The following is a 26,261-nucleotide window of genomic DNA, read 5'->3' as shown; positions in this document are numbered from 1 at the left end:
TTTAAAATGTTAGGCCAACTTTGTGTTTGTTGGAGTGGGAGCAGGTTGAGGCCAGACTCTGCATTTGTTAATTCAACAGAATGTGGCATATAAAAGGTACTTCAATATTTGAATAAAAAGTTTTCTTGCTTGCTTTCTTCTTTCCATTAATCCAAATGAAATATCCAGAACAAGTGATAAAAGATAAAAGCACTCATATCATTGTCAGGAACTAGTTCTTCCAGTGTTGTTTTATTACTCTCTCTCAAACTAGACTCTAATCAACATGAAGGCAGAGATCATATCACACTATTCATCACATCAGTTTCCAACACAATGCCTCAGAAATACTTGCTGTTGTTGAACCCATGAGTGAATAAACAAAGATCTAATACAGTAACCAATATACCTTGATATTGTGAATTTACTTTTAAATTAAAATGTCCCTGTATTGAGTACACTGAGTGCTTGGCACACCCAAATACTGAGATGGGCACATGCCCTACCCCATTTTGTTTTACATGGCAAATATTGGTGGAACAAGATGGGTGAAGATGTGTGAGATCTGACCATGAAAATACAACAGCTCTTTGTGGCAGTCCTGTCCAAACCCATGGTGTCTGGCTCTTAACCCCAGTTCCAAAGACCATCCCCAAATTTTACACCTCCTGGCCCATTATGTCCACCATTTAGGATTTCTTCTTCTGATGGTATCTTTGGGTGCTGGTTTCTACATGGCCATCTCCTGGGGACAGGTGGTTTGGGGTCTCAGCGGTGGGCATTTGCTTGCTCTTTCCTCCTCTGCAGCTCCTCCCGCCGCCTTGCCTGCTGTTCACTCATGCAGTCCCTGAAGGCCTGCACCTGTGGCTGGCACTGCCGCCAGTCCTGGTGCTGGGCCATGCACTCCTGCACTGCAAAGTGGGACGCAGCACAGCCAGAGCGGGAGATGAGCTGGTCCAGTGGGTCCTCTTCCTCATCTTCCTTCTTCATCGGTCGGGTCCAGGTATGGCCTTGAGGAACTGAGGTTGACATCTTGGGGAATCTACAGAATATGAACAGAGAAAAGATTAGAATAGGGATATAATTATATAGAAGTTTCCTGGTTATAAATAGCATTGACCAAACTGCACTATTATAGCCTGTTTATGTGTCTGTCTCCCCTCAGAGACTCTAAGTTGAGGACAGATGCTTGTCCTGATTTACTACCTTGGTGCCTCTAGCACTAGGCCTGGCAGAGGATGGGCCTGCAAAATGGTTTGAACAGAACTGAATGAAACAAATAAAGTATGTGAGAATGCTTAACACAGCACTCAATAAGCTCAATGGATTCTGCTAACGGAATATAAATTAGGTGAAAAGTCACCTTTCCGGAGAAGCCATCTCTGATCTATCTCAAAAGAATTAACTTTCTTCTTTTTTCCTACTGGACTTATTTTATGTCTGAAGAAGAACAAAGTTTAAAACTTGAAAAAGTACCCAAATAAGGCTAGGTTTTGACACATGGGAGGAATGGAAAGAATTCAGTGTGGCTGTAATAGAGAGCATGCAGAGGCAAGGGAAAGAGATGAGTCCATGAAGTAAGTGAGGTAACTTTGACAACTATACAAAATTGTGAGGTATGTTTACCCAGACTGTCTTCCCAAGATCATCTGTTACAGAGCACCAGTAGAAGGTAGCATACAGAAGGAACTTAAGAAAGGTTTGAAGAAAAATGACTTCAGCCTTTGCACATATTTCACCATGCTGGGCTGTACAGAAGCTAAAAGAACTCCTTAATGCCTTTACTTTGTCTCTCATTCATTCCACAAATGATTATTGAGCACCTATTATGCACCAGGCACTATGCTCCAGTTCAGGACTCAAGGGGGGACCAAGTCAGCTACAGTTCCTGCCTTCACGGAGTTTACAATCTAAACAGGGAAACAGCAGTGGGGGAGAGGCGTACAAAAAAAATAATAAAAAACAGAGAAACAGGGCAGAATACTACACAGTGTGTACAGATAGGTAAGACTGGGAACATAGTGAAGGGATACCTAATCCAGACAAGAACAGGAATAAGCAGGGAAAGCTTCCTAGAGGAAGTGATTTCGAAGTTGAGACTTGAAAGATAAATAGGAGTTAGCCAGAGATTTTAAGGGTATTTTTGACCAATAAAAGAGCAGAGGGTTGAGATAGAATTGGATACACGAGAGGAATAAAAAGTTCAGTGACTGGAGAATAGAATATGAGAACAAGACAAATTAAACTGGCGATGTAAGTGTCTGATCATAGCAAGGCTTTGCAGGACATGTTAAGGACTTTTATCCTGAGGATAATGGGGAAGTCGTCAGAGAAATTTAAACACTCTGTAGACCTACATAAATCTCATTTGCTTTGGAGGCAGTATAATTGAAAAGAGAAAAAACAGGCTTTGAAACAGCCTTGGATTGGAAACCTAGCTTTGCCGCTGTCTCATTGGGTGCCCTTGGGCAAGTCATTTTATAACCTCTCTTGAAAAATAAGGATGATAAAGTTTGTAGAGAGCCTGGTATGTTCAGAGAGTTCAATAAATGATAGTTTCCTCTTCCTAAATACTTATGAACTCTTTAAAGGCCAGGAGCAAATCCTTTAGAGCAAGAAAGGTGAAATGGAAAGCGCCTTGGATCCTAAGCCAAGAGATCCCGGTTCGAATCCCAGCCCTACGCCTTACCATGTAATCTTTTTCATTTTAGCTTTCCCACCGATATTTAACTCGCACAATTAGAATAAGGATTAATATAATAAATGAAAACTGCTTGGGCTCTTCTCCCACCACCTCCTGGCTTCAGTCTCCCTTGGAGTAAAACGAGGACCACCCCTGCTCAGAGAACAGGGCAGGCTAGACGGTTGGAAGCAGGACTGTGAAGGCCGGCACGGACTAGGAAGGCAAGGAAAGAGTGGGAAAGCAGAGAGATGCAGGTGGCCAGCGGACGCATGCGTCTACGCAGCCGCCAAACGCAATCCCGTTGTGCCTGCAACGCCTCCCGGCGCAAGGTCGCGGAACACGGTGCTCACACAGCAGGGGGGGAGAAGACAAACCGAACGCCCTCTCCCGAGCGGCAGCGGCGGCTTCGCCGGCAGCACGGCAGCAGGAGCTCTTCCGTGCTTCCTCCCAGGAACCAGCCCCTCGTGGGGAGTGCGCGCACTCAAGGGGCGGGGGAAGCCACTGCACGTTTTCATTGGTGGCGTCCGGGTGTCGAGCCCTCCCTCCGTCCTCGGCGCACGCTTTGGGGCGACGTACTTCCGGGAAGCGGCGGAAGAGGTGGGCTGGCCGCGGTGGGGTGGAGATGGCGGCGCCTTTGAGGATTCAGAGCGACTGGGCCCAAGCCCTCAGGTGAAGCTAGGCCCGGAACAGGGGCACAGGAGGCGGGTAGCGGATGTTGCCTTTCAGTTAAGAATAGCTATGCCTGATCCAGCATATCCACAGGGGTTACTCCCTCAATTGTTGAGGGAGGCGGAGGGTAGGGCGTCTAGAAAAAGAAGTCTCAAACCCATATGGTCATTGTTTTTCATTCTCTGTACAGCTATCCGGAAGGCAAGGGCTGTGTAATCCCTGAGTCAGAACTAGGATCAATCAGTTGGAGAAAAACAGGGAAAGTGGGAGGCAGGAAGACTCTTGGCCAAGTAGTCATTTAGCAAATATTTCCTGGTCTTCAGTTATTTGCAAGTCCCAGTACTCATCATCACTTTCTGTGTGTGATAGAATCTTTGTGTCCTTCTAGGCCCCTATTGCTATATTAGGCGTATTGGACGACTCTGTTCAGCAAACAGTGTAACACTTATAATGCCCAGGCCCTGTAGTGGATGCAGATGGAGCTGAGATGTGCACTCAAAACATAAGTGATAGTTCCTGCTCTGCAACAAGCTGACATCTTAATCGGGAATACACAGCAAACCATTCATTCATTTGAAATTAATTAATTAAAAAAATTTTTTTTGAAACAGGGTCTTGCTCTGTCACCCAGGCTGGAGTAGTGTCATGATCATAGCTCACTGCATCCTTGAACTCCTGGGTTCTGGCGATCCTCCTGCCTCAGCCTCTCAAGTAGCTAGGATTACGGGCACATGCTGCCATTTCCAACTTTTTTTTTTTTTTTTTTTTTTTTGTAGAGACAGGGTTTTGCTGTGTTGTCCAAGCTAGTCTCAAACTCCTGGCCTCAAGTGATCCTCCTGCCTGGGCCTCCCAAAATGCTGCGATTACAGGCATGAGCCACAGCACCAGTCTGAAGATATATTTATTGATCATATATTACGCCAATTATTTATCTAGGCATCAGAATGAGTATAGTAGTGCTATAGGTGGCAACTATTATTACTAATAAGTGTTTTTGAAATTGAAACAATGAACACAGAATATGATAAGTAATAAAGAAAGAACAGTAATTGCCTATGAGAGAATGCAGGATCAGAATCAGACCACGTAACTTGCCCAAGATCATGCAACCGATAATGTGTTAGAGGGTTACTATCAACCTAGATCTCTCTGTCTTAAAAGCCTAGGCCCTTTCCATCATACCCTAAAAGTGTTAAGGTGAAGAGATCAGGATTTAGATGATTGGGGAGGTGCATTCTAAAGCATATAAAAAGTAAGTGTGAGGTATTAGAAAGTACACAGACCTTATTTTGTACCAGTCTTAGGTTTCAATTCGAAATGTCTCAGCTAGATGATTTTGGGCAAATCACTTCTTTCCGAGCTTCAGTTTTTTATCTTTAACATGGGCATAATAAAACATACCTTGTTTGGTTGTTGTGAGGCTTAATGATGCTATATGCAAAGTGCCTAGCGCAGGGCCTGGTTTATAATAATCCTGATAAATATCTCAATATAGGTAACCTTGATTTCTGAAAGTGAACTCCCTATTGATGGAAGTATTTGAGCATTAACTTAACCAACAGATTCATTAAATACTTAATCCACAAATATTTCATCAACAAATAAAATTTGTCGTAGAATAATCTACACCTGGATGGAAAGTTGGACTGGATCATGTCTAAGTACTAGAACCAAACTGGAGATTATATGACCTTCTTTCTCCCCTTGTACCTGTTTAATTTTGGGTGTGTCTAATTAGGCTTTTGTCTTTCTTCATAGGAAAGATGAAGGAGAGGCCTGGCTGAGCTGTCATCCCCCAGGTAATGTCCATGAACCTATATGCCCTCCCTTAAAAGAGGAAGGATTTACTACCCTTAAAAGAAAGCTTCCTACTTTCTCTAGGCCCAGCCTCCTTGCACAGTGCTCAGAGTCTGCAAATGTGCTTGACCAGTCTGGATTGTATGGATGTCACCCCATTCCAGGGAAAGGCCTTCAGATTGGTTTTCCATTTAGAACCCACAGACTTACAGAGATATTGCTGATGAATCTTAATCAGCTCCTTAGTCCTATGCTGTTGTATTTTAAGCAGTTTTACAGCTTCAACTGGGACCTTCCTGATGATAATTTCTAGAGATATATAGCTCTAGCCCTGACCTCTCTTCAAGTTCAAGCAGAGATTGAACAGTTGTCTGCTAGAGATTTCTGCTTAAAGGTCTTGCTATTATCTTAAGTTACTTAGTAATAAAGTCCAAAACCAAACTGAGCACATTTGTTGTCAAATGGGTTCTCTTGATTTTTTTTATTCTTAAGTTACCATCATTCTTCTAGCCATTGAAGCGAAAAACCTAGTTATTTCACCCTGCCATATCCAGACAGCTCCCAAGTCCTATCAAGTTTTTCTTTGAATGACACTCTTCTGTCATTCCAAACCATTCTGTGCACATTATAACCAGTGTGGCACTATTCCAAAAACAAGTCAACCTTCCTTCTAAATTCTGTGAGAAAGTTTGGTTCACTTCAGATGCCATTGATATATTTTATTTCTATGAGAAGTGAAGTTTGAAATGTAGAGTCTTCTTTTTTATGAGGTGGGAGGGTCAGTGTCTCTCTCTCTCTTGCCCAGCCAGGAATACAAGTGGCCCAGTCATAGCTCACAACCTCAAGTTCCTGGGCTCAAGCTATCCTCCTGCCTCAGCCTCCCTAGTAGCTAGGACTACAGGTGTATGCCACCATGTCCAGTTAATTTTTTTTAACTTATTTTTTGTAGAGATGAGGTATCACCATGTTGTCCAGGCTAGTCTCAAACTCCTGGCCTCAACCAATCCTCTCACCTTGGCCTCCCAGATTGCTAGGATTATAGGTGTGAGCCACCACACCCAGCCTAGGGTCCTTTTTTGAGGATGCTGCACGTGTGAAGAGGGTAGTAGCTAGAAGATCTCACAGTCAAGGGTTTTAATTTTGCTTTAAAAAATGGGAGTAATTGAAGAAAGCAATTTAAAAATATAGGTTGAAGGTAGAAGAAAGAAGGACTGACTGAAGAACCAATTCTTAGAGGAGAGAGAGGAGATTGAATTGTCTAAAAGACTAGGATAAAAGAAGGTGAGGGTAAGTGCAGATAAATGTGTGGTCACGGACATGGAAATTTGAGGGTAACTTATAGCCTTAGTTTTCTGTATGAAGTTGGAGATAGTGTCAACTCTTGAGGAAGGCCTTTTGTTTTTATTTTTAAATAACAGCTTTATTGAGATAAAATATGTGCTATTTATGTGCTACTTTACACACATTGTTTTGTAAAATCCTATCAGGCACTATTAGGAATCCAGGATTTTTTAAAAATAGCTTTATTAAGATATAATTCACATACCATGAAGTTTATTTTTTCTGTTTTTTATTTATTAATTTTTTTTTTCTTTTAGAGACAGGATCTTGCTCTGTCACTTAGGCTGGAGTGTAGTGGCGAGATCATAACTCACTGCAGCCTTGAACTACGTTCATACGATCTTCCTGTCTCAGCCTTCTGAGTAGCTAGGACTATAGGTGCAGGCCACCATACCCAGCTGATTTTAAGATTTGTAGAGACAGGGTCTCACTCTGTTGCTCAGGCTGGTCTTGAACTCCTGGCCTCAAGTGATGTTCCCATCTCAGCCTCCCAAAGTCTTGGGAATACAAGTGTGAGCCACTGCACCTAGCCTAGGTTCACCTTTTAAAAAAATTTTTTTTTTATAGAGTTAACATTCTTCTTAAAGATTCACCTTTTTAAAGTGTGTGATTCAGTGGATTTTAGTATATTCACAGAGTTGTGCATCATCTCTCCTATTAAGTAATTCCAGAACACCTTTATCATACCCCAGTAAAACTCCATACCCATTAACAGTCAATTCCCACTCCCCAGTCCTAGCAACTACTAATTTACTTTCTGTCTCTATAGATTTGCCTACTTTGGACATTTCATATAAGTGGAATTATAAAATATATGGTCTTTTGTGCCTGACTTCTGTCCTTTTATCATGTTTTCATTTTGTAGTTTTGATCAGTACTTCATTCCTTTTTGTGGCCAAGTAAGAGTTAGTCTGTTGTATGGATATACCAGATTTTATTTATGTGTTCATCAATTGATGGACATTTGAGTTATTTCCACTTTTTGGCTACTATGAAGGAAGGAGATTTTGATAGCAGGATAAGTGGCATGAGAACTGGCTGCTGTGAGTGGAAAGGGCAAAAGGACTGCAAAACTGCTGAGTTTGAAAACCTGAATTGGAGTTGTGCCAATCTGCACAATTGTGTCCTTTTCTGTAGCAGCACTCACATTTCTGCAGGAAGGTAGAAGATGAGTGGTTGGATTGATCCCAGTTCTATTATATAGACAAAACCAAGACTGAGATCACTTTAGTGATTTCACATATGTGGAAAAGTCATTGAGGGTGTTGTCAGGAGATTGGTCGAAATGATGCATGATGTGGGCCAGACTTGTTATGGCAATTGGTAAAGAAAAGAGGGAATCTTGGGGTAGGATAAAAAGCAAAGTTCTGCTGGGTGCAGTGGCTCAAGCCTGTCATTTTGGGAGGCCAAGGTGAGAGGATTGCTTGAGGCCAGGAGTTTGAGACCAGTCTGGGCAACATAATGAGACTCTTGTCTCTACAAAAAAATCAAAACATTAAAAAAAAATTTTTTTTTTACTTTAAAAAAAGGAAAGAAAAAAACCCCAGAGTTCCCTCAGTCCTATTTTTGTGGCATCTTTCTGAAATAGTACTTCGTTCCACTTCCCTGTGAATAGCTTCTTTACTAGATCTTCTCTAGTTCAAACTTTTACCTCACATTGTTTCTCTGTGATTTATCATTCAACTACTATTTCTCTGACTTCTGTAACCAAACTGGTGTATAAATTGACACCTCCTTCCTCCCCATTCTTTTTGACTTTCTTTTGTTCTTGACATGCACCTCCTTGAATTAGAGTTTTCTTTCCCTTATTTTCTTCCTAACCAGGTCCTCTTTCTTTTAAGATTGTTGAGACTGGGTGCGGTGGCTCACGCCTGTAATCTTAGCACTCTGGGAGGCCGAGGCGGGTGGATTGCTCGAGGTCAGGAGTTCGAGACCAGCCTGAACAAGAGCCAGACCCCGTCTCTACTAAAAGTAGAAAGAAATTTTCTGGCCAACTAAAAATATATATAGAAAAAATTAGCCAGGCATGGTGGCACATGCCTGTAGTCCCAGCTACTCGGGAGGCTGAGGCAGTAGGATTGCTTAAGCCCAGGAGTGTGAGGTTGCTGTGAGCTAGGCTGACGCCACGGCACTCACTCTAGCCTGGGCAACAAAGTGAGACTCTGTCTCAAAAAAAAAAAAAAAAAAAAGATTGTTGAAGTTCCACCTTCTCTAGAAAGCCCTCTCACTCTTCTGTGAATCCATGATGGTTTCTAGTCCCCCCTTACTCCTATAACTTCAGTTTGGTTTATTCAGTTTATTTACTGAATAACTCGTAGTACCCTGCTAGTTTCTGAACTCGAGCGAGGACTTTACATTCTAGTAGGGAAGTCAGATATGTAATCAATGTGTTATAGGCTGTTATACATGTGAATATATAAGGTGCAGAAGAAGGATGAAAAAAGTTTTTAACTTCATTCTATCATCTGTGTATGTTTATATATAGGATAATATCTTTTTTTTTTAAATAACATTACATAGTTGCTGGCTAATTTTTTCTATTTTTAGTAGAGAAGAGGTCTCGATCTTGCTCAGGCTGGTCTTGAACTCCTGACCTCAAGTGATCCTCCTGCCTTGGCCTCCCAGAGTGCTAGGATTACAGGTGTGAGCCACCTTGCCCAGCCAGGATAATATCTTATTTAGCCCATATCACTGTAAAAGCAGTATTCTACTTAGGCAAATTTTCCAGATTACTGAAGCTTAATTCTTTACTGTGTAACTATGTGTATATATTGTAGATAAATACATATATGCATTCTGATCTTCACCTTTCATTCTGGAAGAATTACGTTTCACAGCTGATAAAACAGGTTGAGATAACTCTAACAGCCCTCCTTACAGGTGCTATATCATTTTTCTAAATCTTTGTTTCTAGCTTTTAGTCTTCCAGTGTATTCCCTCCCAATTTAGATTTGCTAGTCTAATGCTCTTTCCACTTAACCAGTCTTTTAACACAGGCACTTATTTTCCTTTCACCGACCAATTTCATGAGCATACCGTCTATACAGATGCCTGAATTGAATCTTCAAGGAGAAAAATATTCTTATTTTTTGAGACATGCTTCTTTTGTGCCTTAGGGAAACCATCTTTGTATGGCAGTCTGACTTGTCAAGGAATTGGCCTAGATGGTATACCAGAGATTACAGCTTCTGAAGGATTTATTGTGAATGAAATAAACAAGGTATGTTTTTATGTCTTCTAGATGGCACAGTATTCAAAACTATGGTAGTACCGATGTATCTACTATTGATACTTATAGTATTGTCAGTGACCTGTCATCTCCACTTCATTTGTATAATAATTTACTGCCTTTGAGTGTCAAGAGTTTTCTTTTTCTCTTGTATTTACATATATTTTTATTTTTTGTTGTTGTTATTGAGACAGAGTCTCTGTCACCCTGAGTAAAGTGCAGTGGCATTATCGTTGCTCACTGCAACCTCAAACTCCTGTGCTCAAGCGATCCTTCTGCCTCCGCCTCCCAGGTAGCTGGGACTGCAGGCATGCACCACAATGCCTGGCTGATTTTTTTCTTTTTGGTAGAGATGGGGTCTCACTGTTGCTCAGGATGGTCTTGAACTCCTGAGCTAAAGCAATCCTCCCACCTTTGCCTCCCAGAATGCTAGGATTACAGGTGTGAGCCATCACACCCAGCCGCATAATACTTTTAAGTGCAATCAAACTTCCTCTTATTTCCCTTGTACCAGCTCTGATAATGTGAGCTACGTGTATAATTTTAAATTTTCTAGTAGCCAGATTAAAAAGATAAAAAGAAATAGATGAAATTAATTTTAATATTTGATTTAACCCAATATATCTAGGATATTATTTCAACCTGTAATTAAAAAATTATTAACAAGGCCAGGCGCGGTGGCTCACACCTGTAATCCTAGCCCTCTGGGAGGCCGAGGCGGGCGGATTGTTTGAGCTCAGGAGTTCGAGACCAGCCTGAGCAAGAGCGAGACCCCGTCTCTACTAAAAATAGAAACAAATTAGCTGGCCAACTAAAATATATATGGAAAAAATTAGCCGGGCATGGTGGCGCATGCCTGTAGTCCCAGCTACTCAGGAGGCTGAGGCAGTAGGATCACTTAAGCCCAGGAGTTTGAGGTTGCTGTGAGCTAGGCTGATGCCACGGCACTCACTCTAGCCTGGGCAACAAAGTGAGACTCTGTCTCAAAAAAAAAAAAAAAAAAATTAACAAGATATTTTATACTTTATTAAAAATCCATGGCTGGGTGTGGTGGCTCACGCCTATAATCCTAGAACTCTGGGAGGCTGAGGTGGGAGGATCGCTCGAGGTCAGGAGTTCGAGACCAGCCTGAGCAAGAGCTAGACCTCATCTCTACTAAAAATAGAAAGAAATGATCTGGACAGCTAAAAATATATATTGAAAAAAATTAGCCGGGCATGGTGGCACATGCCTGTAGTCCCAGCTATTCGGGAGGCTGAGGCAGGAGGATTGCTTAAGCCCAGGAGTTTGAGGTTGCTGTGAGCTAGGCTAATGCCATGGCACTCTAGCCTGGGCAACAGAGCGAGACTCTGTCTCAAAAAAAAAAAAAAAAAAGTCTTCAAAATCCCATGTATGTGTTATACTTAAAGCATATCTCAATTCAGGCTCTAATTTTTTATTGAAAATACTGTATTTAGGTTTCATAAAATTTATAGTTGAAAACATAGATTCACATATCCAAGTAGTTCACCAACCTGATGTGGCTGGTAACTACCATATTGGACCGCATAGACTTATAGTCTGTGTCTGGTGAGGCCTTGGTGAAGAGAGTCTACATTAATAGTATTAATAGTACTTAATAGTTTTTCTCATTTATCTTTGAGGTGAGTAGATGGGTAAGCTAAGTGGAGAACCCATGATTTGCCTTTTCTTACTCATTCTGATTGCTATAGTCAGTGTACTCTGTTGAGATGATTCCCAAAGGGTGGACCAGCCTTTTTTTGTGCAATTAAACTTTTTTTTAGCTGTATAGTATTTTTAGTATACTGATAAGTATAAAGAAAACTTTGCTTTTTACATAGGATGTTTAGCAAGTGCTCGTTCATTACCTTCTTTGTGCCAGGTAAGAGGCTACATGTCATTATATATATATTTTTGTTCTTGTCTACGCTGAAGGGATAGTATGTATCTTATATTTGTTTTTCATAAGTTGCTATGGGTATTGTATGATAGTGTCAGAAGATCTGAGTCTAAGTCTTAGTTAACTGACACTTATTAGCTATATGATTTTGGAGAAATAACTTAGTTCTCTGAGCCTCAGTTTCCCCATCTATAAAACAGAGACAATATACTTCTTCATAGGATGGTTAATGGATAGTGAGACTGCATATGGATGAAACTGCAAAATAATTACAAAAGTTAGTTTTGGTTGTTTACCATAACAATCCTGTGGGATTGGCATTTTATATGTCCATTTTGCAGATAAGCAAACAGACTCAGAGAGGTTAATCCCTAATAATCGAAGTCAGTTTGACTGTATGCTGGAATTGAAACCCAGTTCTAATGATTCAAAGTTAACACTACCTTGCAAGCTACATTTTTCCCAGGTGTTTTGCCAGTATCCATCCACAGCCTGGGGGCTGACTTCTCTCTTCCCTTCATATTCAGACCTGGATACAATCCTTATCTCTTTAAACATCATTGCTAATTTTTGCTGTGATCCTACTGGGTAGGTTCAGACAGTAAGTTGCTTATAGTTGAACATTCATTTATTTCCTAACTACCCTGAGTCACTTTGCTATTTCATATTGCTACATTATTCTATTAAACAGTAAATCTTTCATTATACTTAAATGCCTAACCCTGGAGGATAAAAAAAGTTTGACTGTGAATTTTATCTTAGCATGGCGTATTCACACTTTTTTCTCCTTATATTTTGTCTATTTTGATATCTTCTGCAGCTTTTCTTTAAAATATTTTCATTAACATCATGATTCTCTACTGCTGACATTGGAAGGTAGTTCAACATTTATCTTCCTCCGTAGTCTGTTCATGGATTCAAGGTTGATTTGCAGGATTTAATAGGTAGGAGAAAAGCACTGATTCTTGAAATGTGTCACATAATTAGCCCCAAAGAAATGTATTCTTCTGAGAGCAAATGCAATTCTTACAGAGTCCCAAACATGAAGTTTTTGGAGCTCCTTGCATGGTTATTGATTGAATATTCAGCCAAGAGAGTTTAGCTGACATTTTAGTTTCTGGTACAGTAGACAGTTCCAAATCCAGATCAGCTCTCTTGTAGCTGTAGGCTTTGTCATGCAGTTAGAAGCAAAAACTCATTTAATGAAAGGCCTGCAGGCAGCCAGGCATGGATATGCTAGCTAAGAAAAAGTACTGTTTGGATAAATAGCCTAATTGTCCTTTTAAAGGAGCAGGTGACCCATAATAAGAGCATATTGACTTTCAGTGATGAGAATATTATGACTTGGAAAGTGTTCTTTGTAATGAACTATGAGGACCTCTGCTTGTTGGATATAAAGAAGTTCAGAAAATCCTGATTATCGAAGACATTTTCACTGTCCTTCAGAATTTCCAGAGACTTTGAAGTATTACTGCAGAAGAGATAACAGGTTAGGGGCCCTTTGATAGGTGCAGCTCCTCAGCTCCTTATAGGACATAGACACTTAGGAGGTGGTATTTGTATTGTGCTGGTTAGAGTAAGAGATTGTCATGTTTTAAGAATCCTGGAGGACGGGCTTACCAAGCCTTTTATACCTCTACACATGCTACCTTGAAATCCCAACATATTTGCCTGAAATGGTTACAAATGGCCTTTCACAAGTCATGTCTCCTAAATCTAACATCTAGTTCTATGTATACTTTCCTACTATGCCACCAGTGTTATCTTGCTACAGTAGCTGAGAGACAGGTGATAATGACTAGGCAAAACACATGGGGCATCAAAATACAGCTATGTGACAATGACCAGTCTATGAACATGTACAGTCAGTTTAAGTCCTAGGTGGGAAGAGGCACTGCACACCTGACCTGGGCCTACACATTTTGTGGGTGTACCGTAATTTACTTTACCAATTTTCTTTGATAACTGTAAATGTCAGTAGTCTAACATTCTTTCTGAAAGTCCCGATGGGCAGCAAGTTTACTTTAGACTTGTCTTTTAGGTCTAGTCTTGAGGGCTAGTGCTGCGTTGCCTCACTTCTCTTTATGTAATGTTCTTCTGCTGATCCTATTCCTTGCCCCACTGCTAATGGAGAGTATTGGTATTAGATTTTCTTCTAAATATTAATGTTCTCATGCTTGTCGATTGTATGTTATTGGTGGTCTGTCTTCTGTGGAACAGTTTATTTCAACATAAAAAGATAATGGCGTCTCAGTGATACCAAATTACATTGTAGCCCTCTGCAGTAAAAGGACTGCTGAACTGTGGGGGCGGGGCAGTTTTATGGGCTGGGAGGATGAGAGAGGGTACACTTAGAAGGTGAGAATTTCCTGTACTCCTAATATTTTCTTTAAGAGGCTTTAATTACGTTGGAATAGCTTTACTGATGAATTTCATCTTTTCTTCTTTGTATAGAAAAGCATTCATATTTCGTGTCCAAAGGAAAGTGCATCTTCTAAGTTTTTGGTACCATATACTACTTTTTCCAGAGTTCATACAAAGAGTGTAAGTATTTTGATAAAATGAAGAGAAAATGTAATGCTACTTTAATTTTTCATTTTATGTGCTTGTCTAGTGCTGTAAACATATTCATAATTAATATGTCTTTCATTTACTTTGTACTGTAAAATGATACAGCTGATGAAATGTGATGTTTGGCAAAACTGGTCCTTGAGTCTACATGGAATATTTGTACAAATCTAGTCACTGGTAATCTTAGAGATTATATGAAATTCCTTATATATGTATTAGCAAAGCTACTTACCAGCTTTTGGATAATGATATAATAGCTGATGCTCACATAATATGCCACTGCTCATATTTTATCCCTTTGCCTGCAGGACAGGGACATTTTTTCAAAATCCCAAATATATCATATTGAGGAATATTTTCAAAGATCTTTGTAATAAAGCCTTTACTACCATGGGATTTTTTTGAAGCAGAAGTGAGAAATTGGTGGATAAATTGATTGTTTTAAAGCTGTCCACTCCTCACTATGTGGTACATTTTTTAAAAGAGCTACTTTTTTTCTGTTATTTCAAAACAAACATATATTTAGTGATGAAAATTTAGGAAAAATAAAAGAAAATGAAAATCACTCTTATTTCTGTAACCTAAAGATAATTTTTCTGAACTTACACCCTTTTTTAATAATAATCATAATAGTAAAGCTAATGTTTATTGATTGCCTATCAGCCAGCATGCACCATGGTAACTACTGTGAACTAAAACAAAATTTTAAGGCTCACCCCTCCCCACCAGCTGACTGAATGGACCCCTGCGTGGCCAAAGAAATATCTTAAAACTAAATTGCCTGCCACCAGGAGGCCGGTCCCACATGCCTCGTCATGCCCCCCTCCCTTCTTGGGGACATCTTTTGTAACCCATTAACAGGCCTAAAGGTATTCAAGACGAACCTGCAGGTCCTCAGTTTACACAACAAATCTCTGGTGGCTTATCTCTGATAAACAGCTCCTTATGTTAAAACACTCCAAGCCTTTAGACAAAGCTTCATGTCTTTAACCAATTACAAGCCAAAGAATCTTTAAACCCACCTATAACCTGTAAGCCCTCCCCCCCCACCTTCTAGATGGCCCACCTTTTCAGGCCAAACCAATATATGCCTCCCATGTGTTGATTTATGACTTACCTAACCCCTGTCTCCCTGAAATCTATAAAGCCAAACTGTAACCCAGCCACAACGAATCCACTTGCTGAAGACTTACTTCTTGAGCGTGGCTCTGGGTCATGGTCCTCAAATTTGGCTCAGAGTAAATCTCTTTAAAATTATTTTACAGAGTTTGGCTTTTTTTCCCTTTGACACTACATATTATTCTACTTAATCCTCTCACTGTTTTCTTTAAATATTTTACCAAAATAGGTTTTACAGTACATGCTGTTCTATAACTTGGTTTTTATTGCTTAATAATATGGACATTATTCTATGCTATCTTTCTATGTATTCTTTAAAGAGCTGCATAGCATTCCATTGTATGACTTTATTATAATATGTTAATATTTTTCCTGTCTTACATTGCTGGACATTCAGGGGTTTCCAGTTTCATGATTTTGTATTTTTTTTAATATACTTGCAGCTAAACTTTTGCTCACAAAGATAGGAAGAAATTAGAACACATTTGTAAAAGTAGAATTGCTGAGTCATAAGTGTCAGGTTTGTTCCAGGTGGGAACCAGAAAAGTATGTATGGGATGGAATGCGGTTAATGGAAAACTTAGGCTTGTAAAACAATAGCCGCAGGAGTCTGGAGAGTCCCCAGACATTGTAAATCTAACAAACAGCTGCAGCCAGCATTCCTATCCGCCCCGAAAAGGACTAAGCTACCCCCCTCCCTTATCTCTGCAGAATGAGACTGATGCATGAGTTCCAGAAATTGGTTGTTTAAAAAAATTTTATTACAGTGGCTGTTCTGGCCCAGGTACTCTCTCTCCCCAGAGAAGTCCTCTTTAAACCCAAGGCTTTCCCCTCCCTCAGGGTGGACACTTTTTTTGCCTCCACCCATTTGCACCCAGATGCTCAAAATAAACAACATTTTGCTCTCTCTGGGCTCCAGTCCTAACATTGGTTATACAAATTATAAAGCTTTGGGTGTGTTCTAACTGACCTCCACTAAACTGATTATGGAGTCACTTGTTGCCCTGCATTTCCTCTGTAAAATATACCAGCTGATGCCCACAGTTTGTTCTTGGCTCATAAGCTCTTCACTGTTTTTTCTGCACACTTCTGCCACTGCCAGTTACATTGAATGCCCACGAAGAGTCAATTGCAATGCCGGTTATATTACTTTTGAATTTATATCAACTAATTAAATATTATGTCAAACCAATGAAATACAAGTGGGAAAGGCAAGTAGCAATTATTAATATTTCTTTGAAACTAAGTGGATTGCTTTGTAAAGACTTGATAAAGATGAATTTTTTAATTGCTATTAATAATGCATATGGACAAGATAAATACAAAATGTTAGGGAAAAGAATTTTTTTTAAAAAGCCCTAGGTGTTAGGAGTATAATTAGGTAAACATTAAAAAATAAATAAAGCCCTAGGTAAGTTTTTGCTCTTAGATTGCTTTGTAAGCGTGAGTCAAGATTTGCCTTGCTTTAAAGAAACTGAAAGTTTTAAATTGTGACTTCTGCTCATGCCTTGTAGTCCCAGTGCTTTGGGAGGCTGAGGCAGGATTGCTTGAGGCCAGGAGTTTGAGACCAGCGTAGGCAACATAGCCAGACCCCGTCTCTACAAAAAAAAGAGAAAAATGAGCTGGGCTTGGTGGTACACACCTGCAGTCCCAGCTACTAAATCAGTGGACTAATGAAAAGGTAGTAATTTTTAATGTACATTTATATATTTGAGTTAAAATGTAGGTCTTTATGTATCATTTTTTTATTATTTCCTACTTTAACTGAATATTTTGATTAATTGACCTACCACTGACCTTTATCCGTTGACTAATGGGGCTTTTAGTGTATTGCCTTTCTACCATTTTGATTTTTTTTTCTTAATTTTATCCTTGTCTATCTTTGATTTTTCTACTTTCTACCATTTTGATGGGGTTAACACTGGGTATTAGAATTTTCTTTTAAATTTTACAAATTTGAGAGATGGTATTTCATTGTTATTTTAATTTGCATTCCTTTGCTTAATCATGGATTGACCACTTTTTCATAAATTTGTTGGCCATTTTCATGTTATTTGCCCATTTTTCTGTGTGTGAATTTTTTCTGTATTGTTAAGAGCTCTTTTTATATTAGGGGAATTGATTCTTTGTCATGTATTTTGCAAATAGTTTTTTCTAGCATATTGTTTATCTTTAAGTTTGTTTATGGTATCTTTTGACATACAGATGTTTAATATTTCTAGATAATAAAACTATTAAATTCTTTATAGTAACTGCCTCAGGATCCTGCTTAGGGTAGTCCATAATTTTATATGTATTACTTTTAAGTGCATAGCACATTCGGTAAGAGCACAGTGTAGAGCCAGACTCCTTGGATTTGAATGCTGATTCTGCAATTTCCTGTGATCTTAGGCCAGTTACTTAACCTCCTTGTGCCATAGGTTCCTTATCTTAAAAAATGAGTGTTAAAATATTTATCTGTTAGGGTTGGTATAGGGACTAAGCAATTAGAATAGGGTTTTAGAACATAGTAATCTAAGCACAATAAAATGCTTATAAGATTAAATATAGTATTTTTGTTGAATTTTTATGTTTTATTTTTTACATTTCAATTTAAAACTGATTAACATGTCACAACACTGTAAAGTAATCCATCCTTCATCCTTGACTTAAATTGTCATCTTTATCTCATATTTAGGATTGTTCCATTGATCTGTCTGTTCTTTTGCTGTGACTAAGAAATAGTTCTTTAGCTTTGGACTCTGACCTAGGTTTGTATCCTGGCTCTGTTATGTCACCTTGAGGAAGTACTTAATCACTCTTTAAGCCTCAGATTCCTCATCTGATAGATAGGAATACTATCTAACTTCCAGATTTTTAGGGGATTATATGAAATAGTGTCTATTACATGTCTGGCACATAAGAGATACTCAATAAATGTTAGTTTCCTTTCCTCTTTTCCTTTAACAGAAATTTTTTATTAAGGAGATAGCTGGTATGACCTACAATGTATTCTTCAATTCCTATCACTTTTTTTTTTTTTTGAGACAGAGTCTCACTTTGTTGCCCAGGCTAGAGTGAGTGCCGTGGCGTCAGCCTAGCTCACAGCAACCTGAAACTCCTGGGCTTAAGCGATCCTACTGCCTCAGCCTCCTGAGTAGCTGGGACTATAGGCATGCGCCACCATGCCCAGCTAATTTTTTTTTTCTATATATATATTTTAGTTGAGATAATTTCTTCTATTTTTTTTAGTAGAGACGGAGTCTCACTCTTGCTCAGGCTGGTCTTGAACTCCTGAGCTCAAGCAATCCACCTGCCTTGGCCTCCCAGAGTGCTAGGATTACAGGCGTGAGCCACCACGCCCGGCCAATTCCTATCACTTTTTAAGAAATAGATAGTTCTGGATGGGCGCGGTGGCTCATGCCTATAATCCTAGCACTCTGAGAGGCCGAGGCAGGAGGATTGCTCGAGGTCAGGAGTTCGAGACCAGCCTGAGCAAGAGCAAGACACCGTCTCTACTGAAAATAGAAAGAAATGATCTGGACAACGAAAAATATATAGAAAAAATTAGCCGGGCATGGTGGCGCACGCCTGTAGTCCCAGCTACTTGGGAGGCTGAGGCAGTAGGATTGCTTGAGCCCAGGAGTTTGAGGTTGGTGTGAGCTAGGCTGACACCACGGCATTCTAGCCCAGGCAACAGAGTGGGACTGTCTCAAAAAAAAAAAAAAGAAAGAAAGAAAGAAATAGATAGTTCAAACTTAATTTCTCTCTAGGGCTAGGAACTGGGGCCCTGATGATAGGTAACAAAGTTAAACAATACAAAGTCCATGTCCCCTTCAGGGATAGTATATTAACTGAAAAGATAAAATACAATGTATCAAAGTTTCTTAACCTTGGCACTATTGACATCTCACTATTGGATTCTTTATTGTAAGGGGTTGTTCCATGCATTGTAGGACGTTTAACAGCATCCCTGAACTCTACCTACAAGATGCCAGTGGGACATCCCTTCCCCTATCAGTTGTGACAATCAAAAATGTTTCCAGATATTGCCAAGTGTCCCCCAGGGAGGAAATTCACCACTCGTTGACAGCCACTGCAATGTATGAGCATAGTGCTAAGGACTACTGAGGGAGGAAATGATTCACCTCTTGGGGGAGTTGGGAAAGCCACTCACCTCTCAAGAAGTGGTCATTTTTTAAAATCATTAACTATGCCCTTTTCTGTTTCTTATTCTGTCTCTTATTTGAGCTTACTAAGAGATAATTCATCCATTTATTAATCATCTATATTGTAGGTACTCTGCTGGGCACTGAATAAAATGAATAAAACTGCCCTTGGAGAGCTTACATTCTAAGGGTATGAGATTAGACAGGATTTGGTAATGATTTGGATGTGAGATGTGAGAGAAAATGAGGAGTTGGGATGATTCCAAAAATTTTGGCCTGAGAAGTGGGTAAATTGTGGTGCCATTTACTAATTAGAGGAGGAACAGTTGTATTGGTATGGGACAGGGGGAAATAAGAGTTCTGTTTGGACATGTTAAGTTTGAGGTGCCCACTGTAGCCAAAGGTAGATGCCCAGCAAGCAGTTGAAAAGATGCCACCTATGTCAGGAAAGAGGTTGAAGTATGTTGCTTACAATTAAAGGAGCCACTATTACGTTGATAGTCCTTTTATTCTGAGGAACCAAAATAAAGAAGAAAAGTCTTAGAAAATGTTAGAGCTGACTCATATATCCCTATAGTTCTTGCCAAATCTATTCATTTCAGTTTAATTGGCATAGAACAAAGTAAAATGGAAGGTTGGATAATTAAAGCCAAAGTCCCTACTTTTTTCTTAATAATTTAGGTCATGTGGGAATCATTGTTGCTGGGAATATGTCTGGAATAATGTATTTCATTCCCACATTTCTGGAACATTTGCAGCTGGGTGTTTTTTAATAAAAAAGATTTAATAAAAAGGATATATAGGCATGTATGAGAGAGACTTGGTGATCTGATTATGGCTTATGCATGAAGCAGTTGCTGATACTGAAAGTATAAAAATAAATCTGTGAATTCACTATTATTTATTCTGAAAGATCCATATCTATACATATAGTTATATATATGGAAATATCTTTGCTCTTCCTTGAATCCTTCTGGTGCATCTTGGAAGATTATCTTTTGTGTAAGTGGGTTCCTGAGAATTAGGAGAAGCATCTTAATTTTAAAATAAAATAGCAAAAGATGGAAACTATGGAAATGATATGGGCATAGGGGAAACTTTTTAGCTAAAGTTTACAGGTGATTACAGGAATATCTTTTCATTTAAAGAAGTTAAAGGTGTTGGCTCCAGCCTTGTTGGGAGGTTGGTGATGGTAACCTTCATATCAGACACATGTCCTTTGTGTTGGGAAGCATAGTCTTGCAGAAGTCTTGGAGGAGTGTGAAACAAGGGAGGTTTAAAACATATTTCAAGGGAATAAAAGCATTTCATTATTTATAACACATTGATTGTTTTGTCTTTTGAACAGATAACATGCCTGGATATTTCCAGTGGAGGAGGCCTTGGTGTATCTTCTAGTACTGATGGGAGCATGAAGATCTGGCAGGCTTCCAATGGAGAACTCAGAGTAAAGGATTTAGATATACTTTTAGGGTCTTACACATGAAGGGTGGTCTGAGAAACCTTGGCCTGGGACTTGGAAGAATGGCCCATTTTGAAAATGTAGGACCACTGTACTTCATTTGATTTCTGCTCTTGCATTTGTTAATCAGAGAACCATTCTCAAGCTGAGTGAATTGCCAGAACAGGGTGGGGCTGAAGCAGTTGAGGAGCCAGGCCAGTGAATGTCTAAGTGGGTGTGCCCTGAGTTTGAACTGTCTTCAGTGATCAGTTTCCAAGATAGAATAGCTAGGCTGTTAGGCTGAATATACGGCTGAGCCTCCAACTTATACGGAGGATTTTAAGAAGAGATGAGTAAAAGATTCCTCAAGCCTTCTCAGCTCCTTATACACAGAACTAAAACTAGGGATGGCTGTGAGAGCCATGGAATTCAGTTCTACATTTGTCGCTAAATCCCAGGAAAGGGAGTCAGTGACTCTTACTTGGTTGACAAATGAGCTAAGAGGTCTTTTTGGACATCCTTAGTTGTTATTAAAACCCAGCACGTGTGTATAGCATGTAGATATTTCATATAAGAAACCAAATATATAGGAAGTGAGAGAACATTGAGGGATGGACAAGAGAACTAGCATGGAATTTTCTTTTGTTTTTCCAGAGAGTATTGGAAGGACATGTGTTTGATGTGAATTGTTGCAGGTTTTTCCCATCAGGCCTTGTGGTTCTGAGTGGGGGAATGGATGCCCAGCTGAAGATCTGGTCAGCTGAAGATGCCAACTGTGTGGTGACCTTCAAAGGTCACAAAGGAGGTATGAAGGGTGATTTCTCTAAGAGGCTTTTCTAATGATCCCCAGAGATGAAGCACCAAAAAGGTAGAAATAGGCTGAAGTGGGAGGGTTGCTTGAGGCCAAGAGTTCAAGACCACCCTGAGCAAGAGGGAGACCTCATCTCTACAAAAAAAAAAAAAAAATCAGTTGGGCATAGTGGTGTGTGCCTGTAATCCCAGTTAATTGGGAGGCTGGGAGGCTGAGGCAGGAGGGTTACTTGAGCCCAGGAGTTGCAGTGAGGTATGATGACACCACGGCACTCCAGCCTGGGCGACAGAGTGAGACCCTGTCTCAAAAAAAAAGGTAGAAACAGAAGTTAGTTATTCACAAACACACAAATAATTCATCTAACTGGCTATTTAAATGAGCTGCTATTTCCCCAAGGAGTGGAAATTCCTTTGTTTGTCAGTCTTGTTATTGCTATCTGGAACTGTCTTACACAGATAGTTTTCCACAGTTGGTAAGGGAAAAATAATTCTTCCTAGGAGATCATCTACTTGTGTGCTAGGGACAAAAAGAAATACAGAGAGAGAGATGTGTGCCTACATTTTCTCATTAGTCCTTCAGCTGAGGTGACAGTAAAAGCTGGGTGGCAAATGGCTGCATCAGCAGACATCAAAGAGCTTGATGAATCCCATGGATTTAAGTTACAGTTCATATTTCTAAAATGGATTAACCATAAAACCATTTATTAAATAATATCAGCTTTTTTTTGTTTTTGGTTTTTGAGACAGGGTCTTGCTCTATCACCTGGGCTAGAGTACAGTGGCATCATCATAGCTCACTGCAACCTCAAACTCCTGAGCTCGAGCAATTTTCCTGTTTTAGCCTCCTGAGTAGCTGGGACTACAGGCACATACCACCACACCTGGCTAATTTTTCTATTTTTTGTAGAGGTGGAGTTTCACTCTTACTCAGGCTGGTCTCAAAGTCCTGGTCTCAAACAGTTCTCCCACCTCAGCCTCCCAAGAGTACTAAGATTACAGGCATGAGTCACTGTGCCCAGCCCTAATATCAGATTATAGAGACAGAATGAGAACATCTTCCCTTTGTAACAGATTAGTTTCTGGGGAAAAAAATTTAATTTAGAGACATTTTATCCTTAATTGGAATATAAAAAAGGTAATAGATATGTTATTCTTATTTTACTAGTTTAAATATTTTTTAAAAATGTAATAACATCGTCAAATAATTCCTTACCTGATTCCTCCTTTGGAACCATAACACACAGTGGGTCTAGACCACTCATTTGGGAATTATGTATTCCCCTCCACTTACAGTATTTTAATCCTGAGTTTTTGCCTTGTAAACCTCACTACATTGTGAGTAACTTGTGTGTAGAAATCAAATTTTAAGTTTTAATGTTTCTTTATAACTGTGTCAGGTTGCTTGCAGTTGATCTAGCAAACACATATGCTAACTTTAGCAAATAAATGGGTACAGTGAGAGGGAATAGAAACAATATTTAGAGCCTTCCTCACATTACTGAATAAATCATCATCACTTCCTGAAGAACTGACAAGTTTAAAGAGTCAGAGTGGCCTGCACAGTTTGGGGGGGTCCAGGAGCCAAAGGAATCTAGGGGAACATTGAGGGAGCCTTACCTCACATCTGGCCATCCCTCTGAATGTGTGGGGCACAGGGAAACTTTTCAGTTGAGCAAGGCATGACTCTGCATGTTGAATTTAACAAGATGCGTATTCAACATCAATGCACACTCAGTTTATAAATACCTTTGGATCACTGCAATTACTGAATGTGCCCTCCACGTGAATCCTCACTAAGTCTCTGAACATTCCTCCATTCTCCCAAGAATATGTGTGTGACCCTTAGCTTAGAGTGACTAGCAGAACGTTAGATTAGATTTAAGCTTTTTATTCATATAGTTGTTCCATTCTTTTGGTTTATGAGAAAGTCCTAAGTGGGGTAGGGTCTTCTGTGGAGTATAACAGCCCTGACTTTTTTCTTGAGAGGGGAGTTTTTATTAGATTGAACAGAAATGATACATTGTAGAAGAAATGACATGAAGTCAGATCCAGATTGATACCTGTCAGGTCTTGGAAGCTCCTTTCCAGTTCTGTAAAATTGTCCCAGGTTTGGAGTTGCCAGTTCTTCCGCAACACAGAGCAAAAATCAGGATTAATCTCTGATAGTTCAGCAGCATATATAGATACAGATTTAGATTGATAGGTAGATAAACAGATAGTCACTGTCTCCAGCCAAGTGATTCCAAGTTGCTTTGTGGGATTTCTTTTTTATAGTCTCTTTTGAATTTTGATATTATGAAGCATTTTAGTAGCCAAAGCCATAAACCATATAAAAAAACAGAATTATTACCTACCTACATTTATCTTTAATGGTTTCATAAGTGGTGACTAAATAAGAGAAGCAGAAGATAGTATTAAAAGCAAATATGGTCTCTTATGCCTAAGGTAAGTCTCTAGCAAGTAAAATATGAAAGAAAACACAGGAAGACTGGACTGAACACAGCCTGGTGCTTATTTCAGAGAACCGTTAGGAAACTAATAAAGTATCTCTGTGTATCGATCTGTTGTGCGAGATAACCTTTCGTTAGTTTAATTAAATCCCTGGCTGGCTTCTGCTTCTAGTATATGAAAGCATAATAGAAAGGGAGGCAGTATAGTAGAGTGGTTAAGCATGGGATTTGGACACAGACAAATCATGGTTTAAATCTTAACTTTGCCGCTTAACAAAGTGTGCCCTTGGAAAATCACTTAATTTTTCTGAGCCTTAATTTCCTCGTGTGTAAAATGGGGGTAGTAGTATTGAATGAGATGGTACATATCAAGGATTTAGCATAATTCCTAGTATATAGTAAGTGTACAATAAATGTTATTCATATAAAATATTGAACTAAGCTTTAACCCCTACTGGGAACTGTGAGCCTTGTGATGTTTTAATGTACTTGTCAAAGGTGAAAAGCAGAAATTATTATTTCTAATGGAATACATGTTTTCCAATAGAAACAAATGTGATCCTAGTTGATACATAATTGGTTCCCCAATACTATATATATTTTTAAAAATATATAGAGAGAGATAATTGAAGGATTATTGTATTCTTAATTAACAAGCAGAGGTAAGATTTCTGTGTGTGTCCTGAATTTTTTGAATGGAAAGGTAAACTAAAAGTAGTTTTGTGTTTGCAATATATGAGTTTAACACATTGACAGACTAGAAAAAAAATTTTTTTCCCCGAGGCCATGGTGTTTTATTATGAAAATAGAATAAAAACTTCAGAAACAAAACAGTCCTTTCTAATTTAATGAAAAATTTGTTACTTTGTATTTGTTTCTGTGCGTGAGTTATATGCAACTTGAAAAATAGTTCATAAGGGTAAAGGTAAAGAGATGTGTGAGTTACATATGCTCCACCAGGCCCCGGGCTCAAAACTAGTGTGAGTTAAATACAACTCACATGGCAGTTAATGTGTTAACATATAGCTCTAAAAGTTTAAAGTTAAATTACCCAGTCCATTTATTAATAATAAAGGTTGTTAAATTTGGGGATATGCTTTTATAATCCTAATTTTTTATAAGTATTACATCTTTCATAATCTGTGAAACATTGAGACCAAATTAAACACCATTTCAGTTGACTAGTTGGTTCAGTTTTTTGCTTATCAGAGTAGTAGAAATGCTTAGATTTGTAGAATAATTTTTAAGAAACCAGGTTGTGGTTTCAGCACTTGGGCCATTATTTTCAAACTCTTAGGTACTTTCTTAGAAATAGGCTGTGCTGCCTTCAAGTAATAAAAGGTGCTTCAAGGCTTTTTTTTTTCAGAGATATTAGTCACAACCATTAATTTTCCTGTGTACACATATATGTATATTGCTCCCTAGCAGCACTAAAATAACTTAATATAAAATAGTAAAACTAGATAATTTTAATAAACTTGTCAAAAATATATACCTGGAAATATGAAATTTGCTTTATTTCTTACAAATACTTATAGTTTCATCTAATGTTATTCTTATTTCCAAGACTTTGGCTGGGATGCTTATATGTAACTCAGCTGAATCTTTCCTTGAAGGTAAATGCTTTTGCGTGTTTGTTTATATGCTGAAGACTTGTGTCTATTTCATTTGTCATCTAAAGCGTTGTGCAGTTTCTGGTAGGTCTTAGCTATGGCTGCTTCTCTTACAAAGGCATTCTTGAGATTGCTACTTTCATAGTTCTTTCTTTCTTTCTTTTTTCTTCCCCCTGAGACAGAGTCTCCCTGTGTTACCCAGGCTAGAGTGCAGTGGCACAGTCATAGCTCACTGCAGCCTTGAAATCCTGTGCTCAAACGACATTCCTACCTCAGCCTCCTGAGTAGCTAGGACTACAGGCCACCAATGCCTGGCTAATTTTAAAAATTTTTTGTAGAGATGAGCTCTCACGATGTTGCCCAGGCTGGCCTTGAACTCCTGGCCTCAAGTGATCCTCCTACCTTGGCCTCCCAAAGTGTTGAGGATAGAGGCACGGTGGCACCCAGCCCAGCCCCATAACTTCTTTCTGAAGTAATTCTTCATAGGTTCCCACTCATATAGGGCTCCTCC

The 26,261-nt window shown here is 39.2% G+C and overlaps 2 protein-coding genes across 4 annotated transcripts in view; one reads left to right on the top strand and one right to left on the bottom strand.

Annotated features, from left to right (window-relative positions):
* Positions 1 to 201: 201 nt before the first annotated feature.
* Positions 202 to 3,158, bottom strand: LOC123641054 (cytochrome c oxidase assembly factor 4 homolog, mitochondrial). 2 transcript variants are annotated; one of them, XM_045555498.1, is made up of 2 exons: positions 3,037 to 3,158; positions 202 to 1,021 (listed from the first exon to the last, which is right to left on the bottom strand). In XM_045555498.1, the coding sequence occupies exon 2, from the start codon at positions 1,009 to 1,011 to the stop codon at positions 748 to 750; it is 264 nt and encodes an 87-aa protein (XP_045411454.1). In that variant the 5' UTR covers positions 1,012 to 1,021; positions 3,037 to 3,158; the 3' UTR covers positions 202 to 747. The 2 variants fall into 2 exon arrangements, with proteins under 2 accessions (XP_045411454.1, XP_045411453.1); XM_045555497.1 differs by having other exon boundaries at positions 3,013 to 3,155.
* Positions 3,159 to 3,237: 79 nt separating this feature from the next.
* The window catches only part of PAAF1 (proteasomal ATPase associated factor 1), a 36,630-nt gene continuing 13,606 nt past the window's right edge, over positions 3,238 to 26,261 (top strand). Inside the window, exons 1-6 of one of the 2 annotated variants that reach the window (XM_045555495.1) lie at positions 3,238 to 3,331; positions 5,090 to 5,130; positions 9,586 to 9,689; positions 14,053 to 14,142; positions 20,785 to 20,883; positions 21,532 to 21,682. In XM_045555495.1, the coding sequence (XP_045411451.1) occupies positions 3,285 to 3,331; positions 5,090 to 5,130; positions 9,586 to 9,689; positions 14,053 to 14,142; positions 20,785 to 20,883; positions 21,532 to 21,682 (532 nt within the window). In that variant the 5' untranslated portion in view covers positions 3,238 to 3,284. The remainder of the gene's footprint in view (positions 3,332 to 5,089; positions 5,131 to 9,585; positions 9,690 to 14,052; positions 14,143 to 20,784; positions 20,884 to 21,531; positions 21,683 to 26,261) is intronic. The other variant, XM_045555496.1, reaches the window with a different exon arrangement.

Source organism: Lemur catta, chromosome 7 (genome assembly GCF_020740605.2).
Source record: "Lemur catta isolate mLemCat1 chromosome 7, mLemCat1.pri, whole genome shotgun sequence".
NCBI lineage: Eukaryota > Metazoa > Chordata > Mammalia > Primates > Lemuridae > Lemur > Lemur catta.
The sequence above is the reverse complement of the archived record's forward strand: the minus strand, read 5'-3'. Positions and strand labels throughout refer to the sequence as shown.